Source organism: Malaclemys terrapin, chromosome 1, assembly GCF_027887155.1.
Source record: "Malaclemys terrapin pileata isolate rMalTer1 chromosome 1, rMalTer1.hap1, whole genome shotgun sequence".
Classification (NCBI taxonomy): domain Eukaryota; kingdom Metazoa; phylum Chordata; order Testudines; family Emydidae; genus Malaclemys; species Malaclemys terrapin.
In genome coordinates this window covers 211,387,198-211,400,868 of record NC_071505.1, presented here as the reverse complement: position 1 = coordinate 211,400,868, position 13,671 = coordinate 211,387,198, and the positions used below count along the sequence as shown (strand labels likewise).

The 13,671-nt window shown below is 45.1% G+C and overlaps 1 protein-coding gene across 1 annotated transcript; it reads left to right on the top strand.

Annotated features, from left to right (window-relative positions):
* The first annotated feature begins 9,171 nt into the window (after positions 1–9,171).
* SAT1 (spermidine/spermine N1-acetyltransferase 1) lies at positions 9,172–12,757 on the top strand. Its single transcript, XM_054016494.1, has 6 exons — positions 9,172–9,406; positions 10,018–10,069; positions 10,158–10,241; positions 11,562–11,663; positions 11,751–11,791; positions 12,202–12,757. The coding sequence occupies exons 1-6, from the start codon at positions 9,341–9,343 to the stop codon at positions 12,370–12,372; spliced, it is 516 nt and encodes a 171-aa protein (XP_053872469.1). The 5' UTR covers positions 9,172–9,340; the 3' UTR covers positions 12,373–12,757.
* Positions 12,758–13,671: the final 914 nt, after the last annotated feature.

The following is a 13,671-nucleotide window of genomic DNA, read 5'->3' as shown; positions in this document are numbered from 1 at the left end:
GACTGTTAAGAAATTTAAGGATGCAGTACAAAGAAACAAAGCCATCTCACTTTCATGGCTACACAGACAATAAAAACAACTCTGAGAAACTTATGTATCAGAACTATAAGGATAGATGTTTGCCAATGCTGTCATGAGAATCATAGATTCCATGATTTTAAATTGTTCATTTAAAATATCAGTGACATTTACTTGGGATTTTTGTGGAGGAGAAGGTGATCAAATAAATATATGCCTTGTTTAGAGCCTTAACACAGATGTAATCAGGATTACATGAGAAGCTATAAGAGAAGAGGGTATTATTTATTTCAGTAAGTAGTAAAAGCAGGGATACTAAATTGTTTATATATTTCAACAGCAATGCCTTTCATTAATCTCTCACCCTTCTTCTCTCTTTATTTCCTTCTTACTCATGAAGAGTCACTTCCTGTCTGACTAGACTAAGGCCCTGACCTTACTAGACCCTGTAAACATGTTTGAAATGTTTTCAAACAGTTATTGACCACTATTGCCAACTCTTGTTATTTTAGCACAAATCTCACAAATGTGGGTTTTTTCCTTCTTAAAGCTCCAAGAGATTGCATGAGAATCTCAGCTTTCATTTTAAAAAAAGAAAAGTATCTTCCCTCATGGTTGCAGAGAAGAACTTGAAAACATGAACCAGGTGAAGGCACTGTGAAGGCTCAAACCAGGAGTCAACCCAGCATTTTTTTTTTAAAGTCTCAGGATTTTTAAGATATTCTCATGATTTGTGGGGGAAGGGAGCTGACTCAAGATTTTTGAACATTTTGGGTTGACAATACTAATAATGTCCATAGATGACTGAAACATGGTCTGTCCACACTCAATTCCAAACTGTACAGTAACTCCTTGCTTAACGTTACAGTTATGTTCCTGAAAAATGCTACTTTAAGCGAAACGATGTTAAGCTAATCCAATTTCCCCATAAGAATTAATGTAAATAGGGGGGATTAGGTTTCAAGGAAATTTTTATATATATATATACACACACACACACACACAGAGTATAAGTTTTAAGCAAACAATTTAATAGTGTACACAGCAATGATGATTGTGAAGCTTGGTTGAGGTGGTGGAGTCAGAGGGTGGAAGGGGGTGGCATATTTCCCAGGAAATGCCTTACTGCTAAATGATGAATTAGCACTTGGTTGAGCCCTCAAGGGTTAACACATTGTTGTTAATGTAGCCTCACACTCTACAAGGCAGCACAAATGGAAGGAGGAGACACAGCATGGCAGAGAGAGACAGAGACACACTGTGTGTGTGTGAGAGAGAGAGAGGGAGAGACAGAAACACAGACCATGCGTGAGAGACGCGCATTTCCCCTTTAAGTTTAAGTTCCCCATAGACGCCGACTTCTAATGGCACTGGTGGGTGCTCAACCCCCCTCTGCCCTGGGCCCTGCCCCAACTCCACCCCGCTCTGCCCCCTACCGCCCCCATTCCAACCCCTTCCCCAAAGTCCCCGCCCCAACTCTGCCCCCCTCCCTGCCCCTATTGGACTCCTTCCCCAAATCCCCGCCCCGGTCTCACCTCTTCCCCGCCTTCTCCCCTGCACAGCAAGCAAGAGGCTCCCAGGAGCAGCTCCAAGGCAAAGGGCAGGAGCAGCACATGGCAGTGGGGGAAGGGACAACTGAACTGCTTGGCAATTGATAGCCTGCTGGGCAGCAGCCACACAGGGAACTTAGGGGAGTTGGGAACTGATGGGGAGGCTGCCGGTCCACCCTGGTTCCAAGCCCCCACCAGCTAGCTCCAACGGGCTGCACTTCCTGCAAGCAGTGGACAAAGCAGGCAGCTGCCAAACAATGTTATAAATCCAGTGCACTGCGCAACTTTAAACGAGCATGTTCCCTAATTGATCAGCAACGAAACAACATTAACCGGGATGACTTTAAGTGAGGAGTTACTGTATTGAAAGACTCTTAGAAATCTGCTGGAGGCTAGAGCATAGTTGTGATCAGCATGGTTGGGGTCTAAGAAAAATATTTCTTCATCTTAGAACACCAAAACACCAATTAATTTGCAGGCAGGGCTTAGACAGTTGCAGCGGGATCCACAAAGGTAGTCATGTGCCTACACCCCAAACTTACGCACCCAGTTTTGGCTCCACTACTAGCCACAAAACTTCCACTGAACCCTGTAGTGTCTAAACACAAAGCCTAAGTTGTCAGGATAAAAGCTTTCTCAGTGCCTAAGTTTCTTCCTCTGAGCATCCACACTGCCTCCGTCCTCTAGGTGTCCAAACACCTATCTCTCGCTTATTGAGACCCAGAGTGAATCACAAACTGGGAGAAGACAAGTGTTTGACCACCTATATCAGGGGTAGGCAACCTATGGCACGCGTGCTGAAGGCGGCACGCAAGCTGATTTTCAGCGGCACTCACACTGTCCGGATCGTGGCCACCAGTCCAGGGGGCTCTGCATTTTAATTTAAATTTTAAATGAAGCTTCTTAAACGTTTTAAAAACCTTATTTAATTTACATACAACAATAGTTTAGTTATATATTATAGACTTATAGAAAGAGACCTTCTAAAAACGTTAAAATGTATTACTGGCACGTGAAACCTTAAATTAGACTGAATAAATGAAGACTCGGCACATCACTTCTGAAAGATTGCCGACCCCTGACCTATATCATGTGCAGGGCCTAATCTAGAAGGCAACCTCTGAGATGGATTGGGTTCCATTCAGAATTTACTCACACTCTTTCTCCCAAGTACCCATCCCTGCCCCATCCCTTCCTGCCCAGTTCCGCTCCCTCCCCTGAGCATGCCCTGTCCCCACTTCTCCCCCTTCCTCCAAGAGCCTCCCGCATGACTGCAAAACAGCTGATTGTTGTGGGTGGGAGGCACTGGGAGGGAGGGGGAGAAGTTGATCAGTGGGGCTGCCTGCGGGCAGGAGGCGCTGGGAGGGAATGGCTGCCAGTGGGTGCTAAGCACCCACTAATTTTTTTCCATGTTCTTTTTCCATGTTAGATGGGGAGCACATATGGCTCCCCATCTAACATGCTGGCTTTTGGGGACCGCATTCTTAGGCACCTGTGTCTCCCTATTCATTGTACTATAGAGGAGCCTAACTCAGGCTTTGTAGATCACAGTTTTGTTCCTGTGATTCTCTAGACATATGACACACAGCGGTGTACTGGCTAAGTCCCTTAGTGGATCCCACCCTTAAGCTCCTGTACACATTTCAAATAAGTTATTTAAACTGCTAAAGGACCTGTGTCTGAAAGATGCTGAGCTCTGACAATTCCCATTGATTTAAGTATCTCATTGGAGCCAAAGATACATCAGTTGTGCACACAAAAATATGGGTAAAAAAAAAAAATATCAGAAGCCTTGTTTGCACTTGGAGGCTGATTTTCAACCTTTTTTTACCCATTGTTTGTATTCACACTAGGTGATTTGTGAAAATAATCAAGTACTTAACTGCCACCTGGAAAGATGCGCTGAGACCACTGCACGCATCACCGAGCAAACAGGAAGGGGACTTTCAAAATTCCAAAAGGAATTTACGGGGTGGGAATGATGGTTGGTCACCTGAGGGCAAGGCAGTAGAGTTCAAACTGATTACCAGCGAGGCAAGGACAGGCATTGTGAGACACCTCCTGGAGGCCAATCACAGTGCTGTAATTGACCAGGGTGTCTACACTGGCACTGCGGCGCCGTACCCCCGGCGCAGAAAGCTGTATGCTTTTCATCAGGGTGATTTTTGTTCTGTTTTTTTACAGTGCTGCAACTGTGCAGTTTCTGCACACTAATTGGCTTGGCAGTGCATACACCTCTGGAGTTACACCACAGAAAGCTGCTTTACTGTGCAGAAACTTGCCAGTATAGACAGGACCTCAATGATTGTTGTTTTTTTATCGGAGCACCTTCCTCAAACTGTAAACAGTGTTTCTGCAATGCTAAGTTAAAATTCTGGTAGAATTTCTACTTCATGTTGGAGTTATAGACCTGTGACTCTAATTAACTGTGACTGCAAGCTGCTAATAAAAATCTTAGAAGAGAGACTATAAACTCTCATAATCACATAATTATTTCCTGTCAAAGGAAGAGATTATGTAGTTGATAATACCAAGACGGTGCTGTTATTCAAAAGCTAGTGTCAGACGGGAACTGTCGCGGGGCGACAACTCATCAGCGCAGCACCTTCTGCTGGTCGTCTCGGGAATTAGCTCTTTCCAGCCCAGAGCGCCCTCTGGAGGCCAGTGGCTCAGCCGCCACTGGCCCCCATGTCCCTCCTAGACCCCAATGCCCCTCTACTTCAAGGTTCTGTCCCCAGCAGCAACCCACTGTCTCTGGATCTCCCCTCCCAGGGGAACCCCCAACCCTCTATCCCCATCTTGCCTCAGTGGCTACTGCCAGTCTCCATCTAGCCTCCGCTTACTGGGGCAGACTGCAGTCTGTAAACCACTCATCATCGGCAAGGGGGGTTAGGATCTGCTGCCTATCTCTGGGCTGCCTCTCTGCAGCCCCAGTACCCTTTCATAGGCCCTTAACTAGGCCTGCAGCCTGGGGTTTTGCTAGGCTAGAGCTCCCCAGCTCCCTCAGCCTTCCCCCAGCACTGCTCCACCCTAGGCACCCTTCTCAGCTCCCAGGCAGCCAGGTCCTTCTCTCTCAAAAAGCTAGCGAGAGAATGTCCTTTTTCTAGTCTCTGACCCTCAGCCCTCTTATAGGGCCGGGCATGGCCCCACCTGTGGCTGGTTTCTCCCAATCAGCCTAGCTTTTTCCCCGCCCCAGCCCTCTCCCAGGGCTGTTTTAAGCCCTTCAGGGCATGAGCGGGGTGACCACTCCGCTACAGGAACCCAAAGAGGCCTTTGCAGCCAATCCCGACAAGACCTTTGATATGATCAAAAGGGTTTTCCTCTATACCACTCTACTGATTTGAGAAGAGTCATAAATTGGATTAAAGAATCTATGAATCTATGAATCTATGAATTAAAAAAAAAAAGAACAAGTTAAAAATCACTTAGAAAAGTTAGATGCCTGCAAGTCACCCGGGCCTGATGAAATGCATCCTAGAATACTCAAGGAGCTAATAGAGGAGGTATCTGAGCCTCTAGCTATTATCTTTGGAAAGTCATGGGAGACGGGAGAGATTCCAGAAGACTGGAAAAGGGCAAATATAGTGCCCATCTATAAAAAGGGAACTAAAAACAACCCAGGTAACTACAGACCAGTTAGTTTAACTTCTGTGCCAGGGAAGATAATGGAGCAAGTAATTAAGGAAATCATCTGCCAACACTTGGAAGGTGGTAAGGTGATAGGGAATAGCCAGCATGGATTTGTGAAGAACAAATCATGTCAAACCAATCTGATAGCTTTCTTTGATAGGATAACGAGCCTTGTGGATAAGGGTGAAGCGGTGGATGTGGTATACCTAGACTTTAGTAAGGCATTTGATACGGTCTCGCATGATATTCTTATCGATAAACTAGGCAAATACAAATTAGATGGGGCTACTATAAGGTGGGTGCATAACTGGCTGGATAATCGTACTCAGAGAGTTGTTATTAATGGTTCCCAATCCTGCTGGAAAGGCGTAACGAGTGGGGTACCGCAGGGGTCTGTTTTGGGACCGGCTCTGTTCAATATCTTCATCAACGACTTAGATATTGGCATAGAAAGTACGCTTATTAAGTTTGCGGATGATACCAAACTGGGAGGGATTGCAACTACTTTGGAGGACAGGGTCATAATTCAAAATGATCTGGACAAATTGGAGAAATGGTCTGAGTTAAACAGGATGAAGTTTAACAAAGACAAATGCAAAGTGCTCCACTTAGGAAGGAAAAATCAATTTCACACATACAGAATGGGAAAAGACTGTCTAGGAAGGAGTACGGCAGAAAGGGATCTAGGGGTTATAGTGGACCACAAGCTAAATATGAGTCAACAGTGTGATGCTGTTGCAAAAAAAGCAAACATGATTCTGGGATGCATTAACAGGTGTGTTGTGAGCAAGACACGAGAAGTCATTCTTCCGCTCTACTCTGCTCTGGTTAGGCCTCAGCTGGAGTATTGTGTCCAGTTCTGGGCGCCGCATTTTAAAAAAGATGTGGAGAAACTGGAAAGGGTCCAAAGAAGAGCAACAAGAATGATTAAAGGTCTTGAGAACATGACCTATGAAGGAAGGCTGAAAGAATTGGGTTTGTTTAGTTTGGAAAAGAGAAGACTGAGAGGGGACATGATAGCAGTTTTCAGGTATATAAAAGGGTGTCATAAGGAGGAGGGAGAGAACTTGTTCACCTTAGCCTCTAAGGATAGAACCAGAAACAATGGGTTTAAACTGCAGCAAGGGAGGTCTAGATTGGACATTAGGAAAAAGTTCCTAACTGTCAGGGTGGTTAAACACTGGAACAAATTGCCTAGGGAGGTTGTGGAATCTCCGTCTCTGGAGATATTTAAGAGTAGGTTAGATAAATGTCTATTAGGGATGGTCTAGGCAGTATTTGGTCCTGCCATGCGGGCAGGGGACTGGACTCGATGACCTCTCGAGGTCCCTTCCAGTCCTAGAATCTATGAATCTATGAATCTATGAATTAAAATACTAGAGAGCCATACACACTGGTGCTCAGAAATTATTTACCTTCATGGCAATTAAACTTAGACAGTGGGTTGAGAAAGGACTACCCTGTGTTCTCACTCTTCCCCATTCTGTTTGTTTTAACCAGAGAGCCTTTGGTGAATAAAAGAGGAGGTCAAATGGGGGGGTCCATGAAATCTCCCTTAGGAAGAAAGAGAAAAAACAGATGTTAGGGGGCTTATTCCTTCACCCTCTCACTTCCCTGGTCCTTCTCGCATGAACAGAGAGCAACAATACCCAAAGTCCAAAGGCGCAAACAATTCAATGTTTATTGGGGTGAAGTTCCAGCAAGCATGATTCCAGTTTCCTTCCTCAGTGTCCCCCTTCTCAGCTCTGACACCACAGAGCCTTGCCCGTGTCCCTGTTCCCATTCCCCCCCTCTTAGCGAAACATGATTCCAATTCCCCCACCCCCATTCCCTGTTCCCATTCCCCCCCCCCCGCACTTCCTGATTGACTGCAGACTATATAGTAAAACTTGAGTTCTGCTTAGCTATACCGTAACCAATCATTTTACTGAAATTTAACTAACCAATCCTAACATGCTGTAACGTGGGTATTTAACCACCTTAATTGGTTTACACCTAACAAAACTAATTATACAGCAGACAGAAACAATTACAGAACCAGACAGAGACCATGCAAATAAACATACAAAACAATACAGAAACAAGGATTTCACATCCCAGCTATTGATAATTGAGTTCTTGCCAGACAGGATGCTATCACACTAAGTTTCCTTTTACATCTTCTAGGCTCTTCCCTTTCTCTGGAGGTGATAGGAATATCAGGACAGGATTGTATTCCTAACAGCCCAATAGCACCTTCTTTTAATGTGACTAGCTTGGAATGTGAGGATGTGACCGTTCACGAATCAGCTTATGGCTGCCTCTGCTGCTTAGCCAAAGGCCTTACTTAGTCTAAGAACAGAGCCTCACTGTATGAGAAGGCCGTTACACAGACAGTGATTTTAATTCTCTCTTTTATACCTCTATAACTAGCTAAGTGATAAGAATACACGTAAATTCTTAAAGTATAGGCCTTTACAGACAGGCCTGAATATCTATATCCTAACAACAGAGTTTGTTCAATTAACTCCTAGCTCTGAGGAACCCAAATTCATACCAGATTCAGGGAAAATTCACATATTTGGGTGCAGGTGAGGATATTATATCAATACAAATAGTCTTAGTGATGCCATAAACTCCCTGAACCAAATTCATTTCTGTGCCACTGTTTAAAAGGGATCCTGCAAGGATTTTATTTATTTATTTTGTAGTTCATGCCTGAACAGTACTCTTAACTTTGAGGAGAGGATATGGGGAAAACACACCTTTTTATGACACATGGGTCACCCAGGGGTGAAAGTAACTTAAAGGACTTACTGGTATGCTGGAGTCCTGCGCAGGGGGCGGGGCCTCAACCGGAAGGGGGTGGGGCCTTTAAATCTGTGGGCCCTTTAAATCCTGGGGCACCAGTGGTGATTTAAAGATGCTCTCCGTAGCATCTGAAGCCCTGGGCCCTTTAAATCACCACCAGAGCCCTGGGCCACCACTGCTGCCCTGGGGCTCTGGCAGCGGGATGCCGGTGGTGATTTAAAGGGTCCGGGGCTCCGCTGCGCTAGCGGCGGCTAGAAGACCCAGGGGTTCAGCTCCGGGGCTCCGTCAGCGGGGCTCTGGCAGTGATTTAAAGGGCCCGGGGCTCCGGCTGCCGCTACCTCAGCCGCTGCCCCGGACCCTTTAAATCTTGATTTAAATCTTGATTTAAAGGGCCTGGGGATTTAAAGCCTCTTTGAGCTGCCGCCGAAGAGGAAGAGAGGGATCGAAGGACCTGCCGCCGAATTGCTGCCGCCGAATCAAGGGGCGCCATTGAGCTGCCGCCGAAGTGCCGCCGATCTTTTTTGTTTGGTTGGTTTTTTTGCCGCTTGGGGCAGCAGAAAAGCTGGAGCCGGCCCTGCCCTGGGGTCCCTTCCCTCCCTGTCAGTGGGGCCCAGGCCATAGATTGTGCCCTGGGATTTGTGGTCCTGTGGGATGAGGCTGTATAAAAGTGAGAGCACTGTGCAGAATTTACTGGCCACTATAGTCTGTGGACTGCTGCTCTGTGCTCGATGGGAGGTGGGGTGTCAGACTTGCTCAAATGTGTCAGAGACCCAACACTGTTAAGAGCAGCTAGCAGAGATTCTCCCGCAGTGCCGAGGAGCCTATGGTTTGGGTGCCAGAGGGGAGATCTGTAGCCCTGCTGTGCTGCTAAGCCCGAAGAGGGCAAAGTGGGTGTGTGCCATGCAGGTGAGCAGCAGTTAGTTAGTGTCCCCACGCCCCGTGGCAATCCCTGTTGTTTGGGGTGTCACTGCCAGAGGGCGCTGCCGGCCGCGCCCTCCGGCCTCACGCTGGCATGACGCACGCGCCGCGCCCGCAGTTTCTGGACAAGTGAGGTAATGCTCGGGTCGGGAGCGCTGTGATTGGCTGACGGCCTGTCCGGGGGAGGGGCCATTGGCGGAGGGGACGGAGGAGGCGGGGCCTGTTGCCGATAAATAAGGGCCGCCCGAGCGGCCGCCTCCATACAGCGCGGAGTCGGGAGTGCGCAGTTGGGCCGTGGTCGCCGCCGCCGCGCCATGCTCGGAGCCTGACTGAGCCGCCGCGCCGGGGACACGAATGAACAAGCTGCTGCTGCTCCTGTTCACGTACCGGGGACTCGCCAGCCGGGGGGGCCGCAGGGGGAAGCGCCGCCGAAAATGGCCCCGTTCCGCATCCGCAGCGCGCGGCCCGAGGACTGCCCCGATCTGCTGCGCCTCATCAAGGTAACAGGCTGCGCGCGGGGGAAGGCGGGGATGGGAGGGGAGTGTGAGGGGAGGGGAGGAAGGTGGGGGAGGCTGGGGGGAGGGGAGGAAGGAGGAGGGGGAGACTGGGGGGAGGGGAGAGGAGTGTGTGGGGGAGGGGAAGATGGGGAGAGACTGGGGGAGGAAGGAGACTGGGGGGAGGGGGAGGGGAGACTGGGGGGAGGATGGGGGGGAGGGGGAGGGGAGACTGGGGGAGGAGGGGGAGGGGAGACTGGGGGAGGGGAGGAAGGAGGAGCAGAATCTGTTGTTCTTGTAATCAGAACCTTTGCACCTGTTGCGCCACAGGGGATAGAAATTCTCTTCCCCCCCCCCCCCCACTCCCTGTTCCTGTGGTTTTGTGTGCCCAGCACCCAGCCCTTCTTTGCTGGAGTGTGGAGGACACCTTTGCCCTCCTGACTTGGCAAAAACAAGTTGTTTGTGTTCACTTCACCTGCAATGGGCTGCTTGTTCTTCACTCTCTGCACAGGGAAAGTGGTTTCCTCTCAGCGCTGCTTTGTATAAACAGCACTTGGGTAAGAAATGTCTTCTCTACACATGGAAATATATTTGTTTACCTATATTTTTTTTTTCAGGAATTAGCTAAATATGAGGATATGGAGGATCAAGTAGTCCTGACTGAAAAAGGTAACGAATTAGCAGCTGTGAGTTTGTTTTGATGATAGTCCCACTATAGTTAATATATAATGTATATCAGCTTATTGTCATCTTATAGATCTGCTTGAAGATGGCTTTGGTGAGCATCCTTTCTACCACTGTCTTGTTGCAGAAGTGCCAGAAGAACAGTGGACAGCTGAAGGTAAGACATCCTGCTGCTTTTTTAAAATCAGAAATGCGCAGGGTGTATGTAACATTATTTAAAGCTACTGATTATACATAAAGCTCCAGCTGTGAATTTGGGTAAGAAGAAAGTGTTTGAAACAGAAGAACCATTATGTTTTTCTAAAGTGATCAACCATCCTGAAGACCCTGGAGACCAGGTATAATATATATGATGTACTGTAATTCCATTTCATTAAATGGTTGTTCTTGTTTGACCCTAATTTACCTTAATGTAATCCTGTTGAATCACATTTTTTCTTTAATTTGTCCCCAATCTTCAGGTTACAGTCTCTAGCTTCGCCATGTACATGGCCCTTCCGTGTACATGGATGGGCGGGGAGGTAACTAAAAGATCCGTTACACAATAAAGTAGATGATCATGATACATGAGGTAAGGTCTAACAGGGACAAGTACTATTCCCAAGCATTTACCGAAAAACACACGGTAGATCAGAAATTCTGAATGCACTCTCTTCGTATGAGTATGTGCAAAGCATTATGGCTAACAACATGATTTGAATTCTCAAGTTTTAGGACTGAGTGGGATGATGTTGGAAGAGGGTACCAGTTCTGCACTGACTGGTTGGCTCCTCTTACAGGGTGAGCCATAGAGTTGTTTCAAGCAAACAAGGAAAGCTGTTGGCCAAAGTAGATATCTTTATGGTGCCCAGGATAAAGGAGACAGACTACTACTTTATCAGTGGGAACACAGTTGAGGCAGTGCTGGAGATGCCATTATGTTAACTAATGGCTGCCTGTGAGCACTCCTGGTTTTCCCACTGAGCAATTTTTGAGAAATATTAATTGGAAGACAGACTTTAAAGGTGTGTGGTTTTAGATTCTACTATTAGTGTTGTGTTCTGATTTTTAAGAAAGCAGAATTGAGTTAACTGCCACCATATTCTGAACTGCCGTGTAAAATGTAAACCAATTTATAATCCAAAGTGGACATACTGATAAATCAGTAGGGTATGTATAATGTGTCTGTAGCAGAAAGCCTTAGTTGTTCATTGTTCGCTATAACTGTAAACACTGCCTTTGAGGAACCAGAAGGATAATCTTCATTCCACAACACAGATCTCAAGCTATCAGAATTCTATTTTACCTACACCTCAATATGCTTATTGCAAACTTCCATTCTTAAATCAGGCTTATAACAGTTAATAAATAATAGTTGCATGTACAGAAAGACCACCTAGGTATTTAGGTTACATGCATGTAAGCTGAAATGTACTAATCTTGTTGCCTTTCAAAAATAAGGGGTTTTTTGCTGATGTAATATAATCCTTTGTTACAGGACATCTTATTGTGGGTTTTGCCATGTACTACTTCACTTATGACCCATGGATTGGAAAACTGCTGTACCTTGAAGATTTCTTTGTAATGCCTGAGTTCAGAGGTATGTTTTAAGGAATAGCTTTTAAAAGTATTGTTTATTGTATTTGCTTTTTTTAAAAATTACAACTAACATTTCTTGACTTTTTAGGACTTGGCATTGGATCAGAAATTCTGAAGAATCTGAGTCAGGTAAGTAGTTTTTTCTTTCGCCATTAGATTTTTAGCACAAGACAGCAGAGAAGCAAGTCTGTCTGTCAGTTGTCTGAATTAATATTACCCTTTAACAGAACTTGAAAGTGAGTGATTCAGTGGCTGTAGTAAAGTGGATAAATGCACATATAGCGGCAGGCTTATCAGATTCCGTTAACTAGTGGCTTAGTATCTGTCTGATTCTTCATAGATGCAGAATTGTGATAGACACAAAGGAGGGGAAACTATATTTAAAACAGTTGCAGACATTTTAGTAGTGGTGTCCACTTCAAAATAAATCATATTGCTGGGGACTCTTGCCTATCAACAGTGAGTGGAAGGATAGATTTGTGTACATAACAAATAAGATTGCTATATACCTAATAAATATACTGGTTATATGTTTGTAGGTTGCTCTCAAATGCCGCTGTAGCAGCATGCACTTTGTAGTCGCAGAATGGAATGAACCTTCTATCAGGTTCTACAAGAGAAGAGGTGCTTCTGATCTGTCCACTGAGGAAGGATGGAGGCTCTTCAAAATCGACAAAGAGCATCTGTTGAAAATGGCAACTGAAGAGTGAGGAATTATTCCAGCAAATGACAAATCTTATCCCTGAATCATACTCTGAATAAAGTCTTGCCTTGCTTTCTGTACAGTTTGTAGTGGAATAAATAGCATGGACACTAATTCCAAAGCTCCATTACCAGTGCTATTGTAGTATAATTGTTGCTGTTGTCATCTGGACTTGAAACATCAGTTTTACAGGAAGTGACATCTGTGGAGTCCAATTTATTTGCTTGTAAACATCATCCTTCACCAGTGTGGGCTAGTGATCTTTCAATGTATATTGAATAAAACTTCATTGTTGTGAGTGTCATTCAAATGTGTACAATGTACACACTGGCAGGGTTTTTGTTTTAATTTCCTTTTATAAAATAAAGTATAGTATTTTCACTTTAATGGCATTAATGTAGTGTGGTTGAATTCTTACAAGTAAAGTGGCTTTCATTTGGTCACTATTTCCTACAGCAATAAATAACTCCACTGCCAATCAGCATCACAAGGACTTGAAAGCAGAGTTTTTGTTGCAACTAATGTAGCTTCCAGCGACTACGTATCTGTCCACCCTTCCAATTTTGGATTTTGTAGCTCCTTTTTTAAAAAAACATTTTTCCCCCAAATGAAAAACAAAACCAAGGGAAAACTAATATGGAATCTAAGCTTTTTCTCTTAGAGTGGAAGTAATTAGAGGCAATGCTGTTAAGATCAGGAGGTAAAGAGGCCTTATCTAAATTGACTGAAGAGTATTTGTGAGCATTTTGCACCAGCCTTAACTAAGTTTTTGTTAAAACCAATTTGAACACAAGAACAGGTGGTGGGGTTACTTGTAACTAGCTGCTGTCCTTTTTAAAGAAGCTGTTTGAAAGATACCAAAAAATTGTCATTGTACACAGGGCCAAAAATGCCCAAAGAGGGTTATCCTGTTCTGTAGTAAACAATTTTAAGGTGGGGAGAGAACTTGAGATTTTTCATAAAACTAGCTGAACTCTACACCTGAACAGGAAGGCAGAAGGAAGTGAGGTTGATAATGAAAGCAACACACCAGGGTTATAGTTAAAGTAGCTTCCACTTGTTTTCATTATATTTGGTGCTTGGACTGGCTGAAATACAAAAACTAACTTCACTACGAGAGCCTTACCTACATTAGAAGGGTTGTTCCAGCATAGTGAAGACAGTAAATCTCTATAGAGGTGGTTATACTGATTAGCTTAATCCCCACTAGGGTTTGTACTGGTAGATTGATTTAAAAAAAAATCACCAAAAGTTACACCAGTACAACTTTTGACTATAGAATTAGACCTGCATAAGTGGTTTTGGG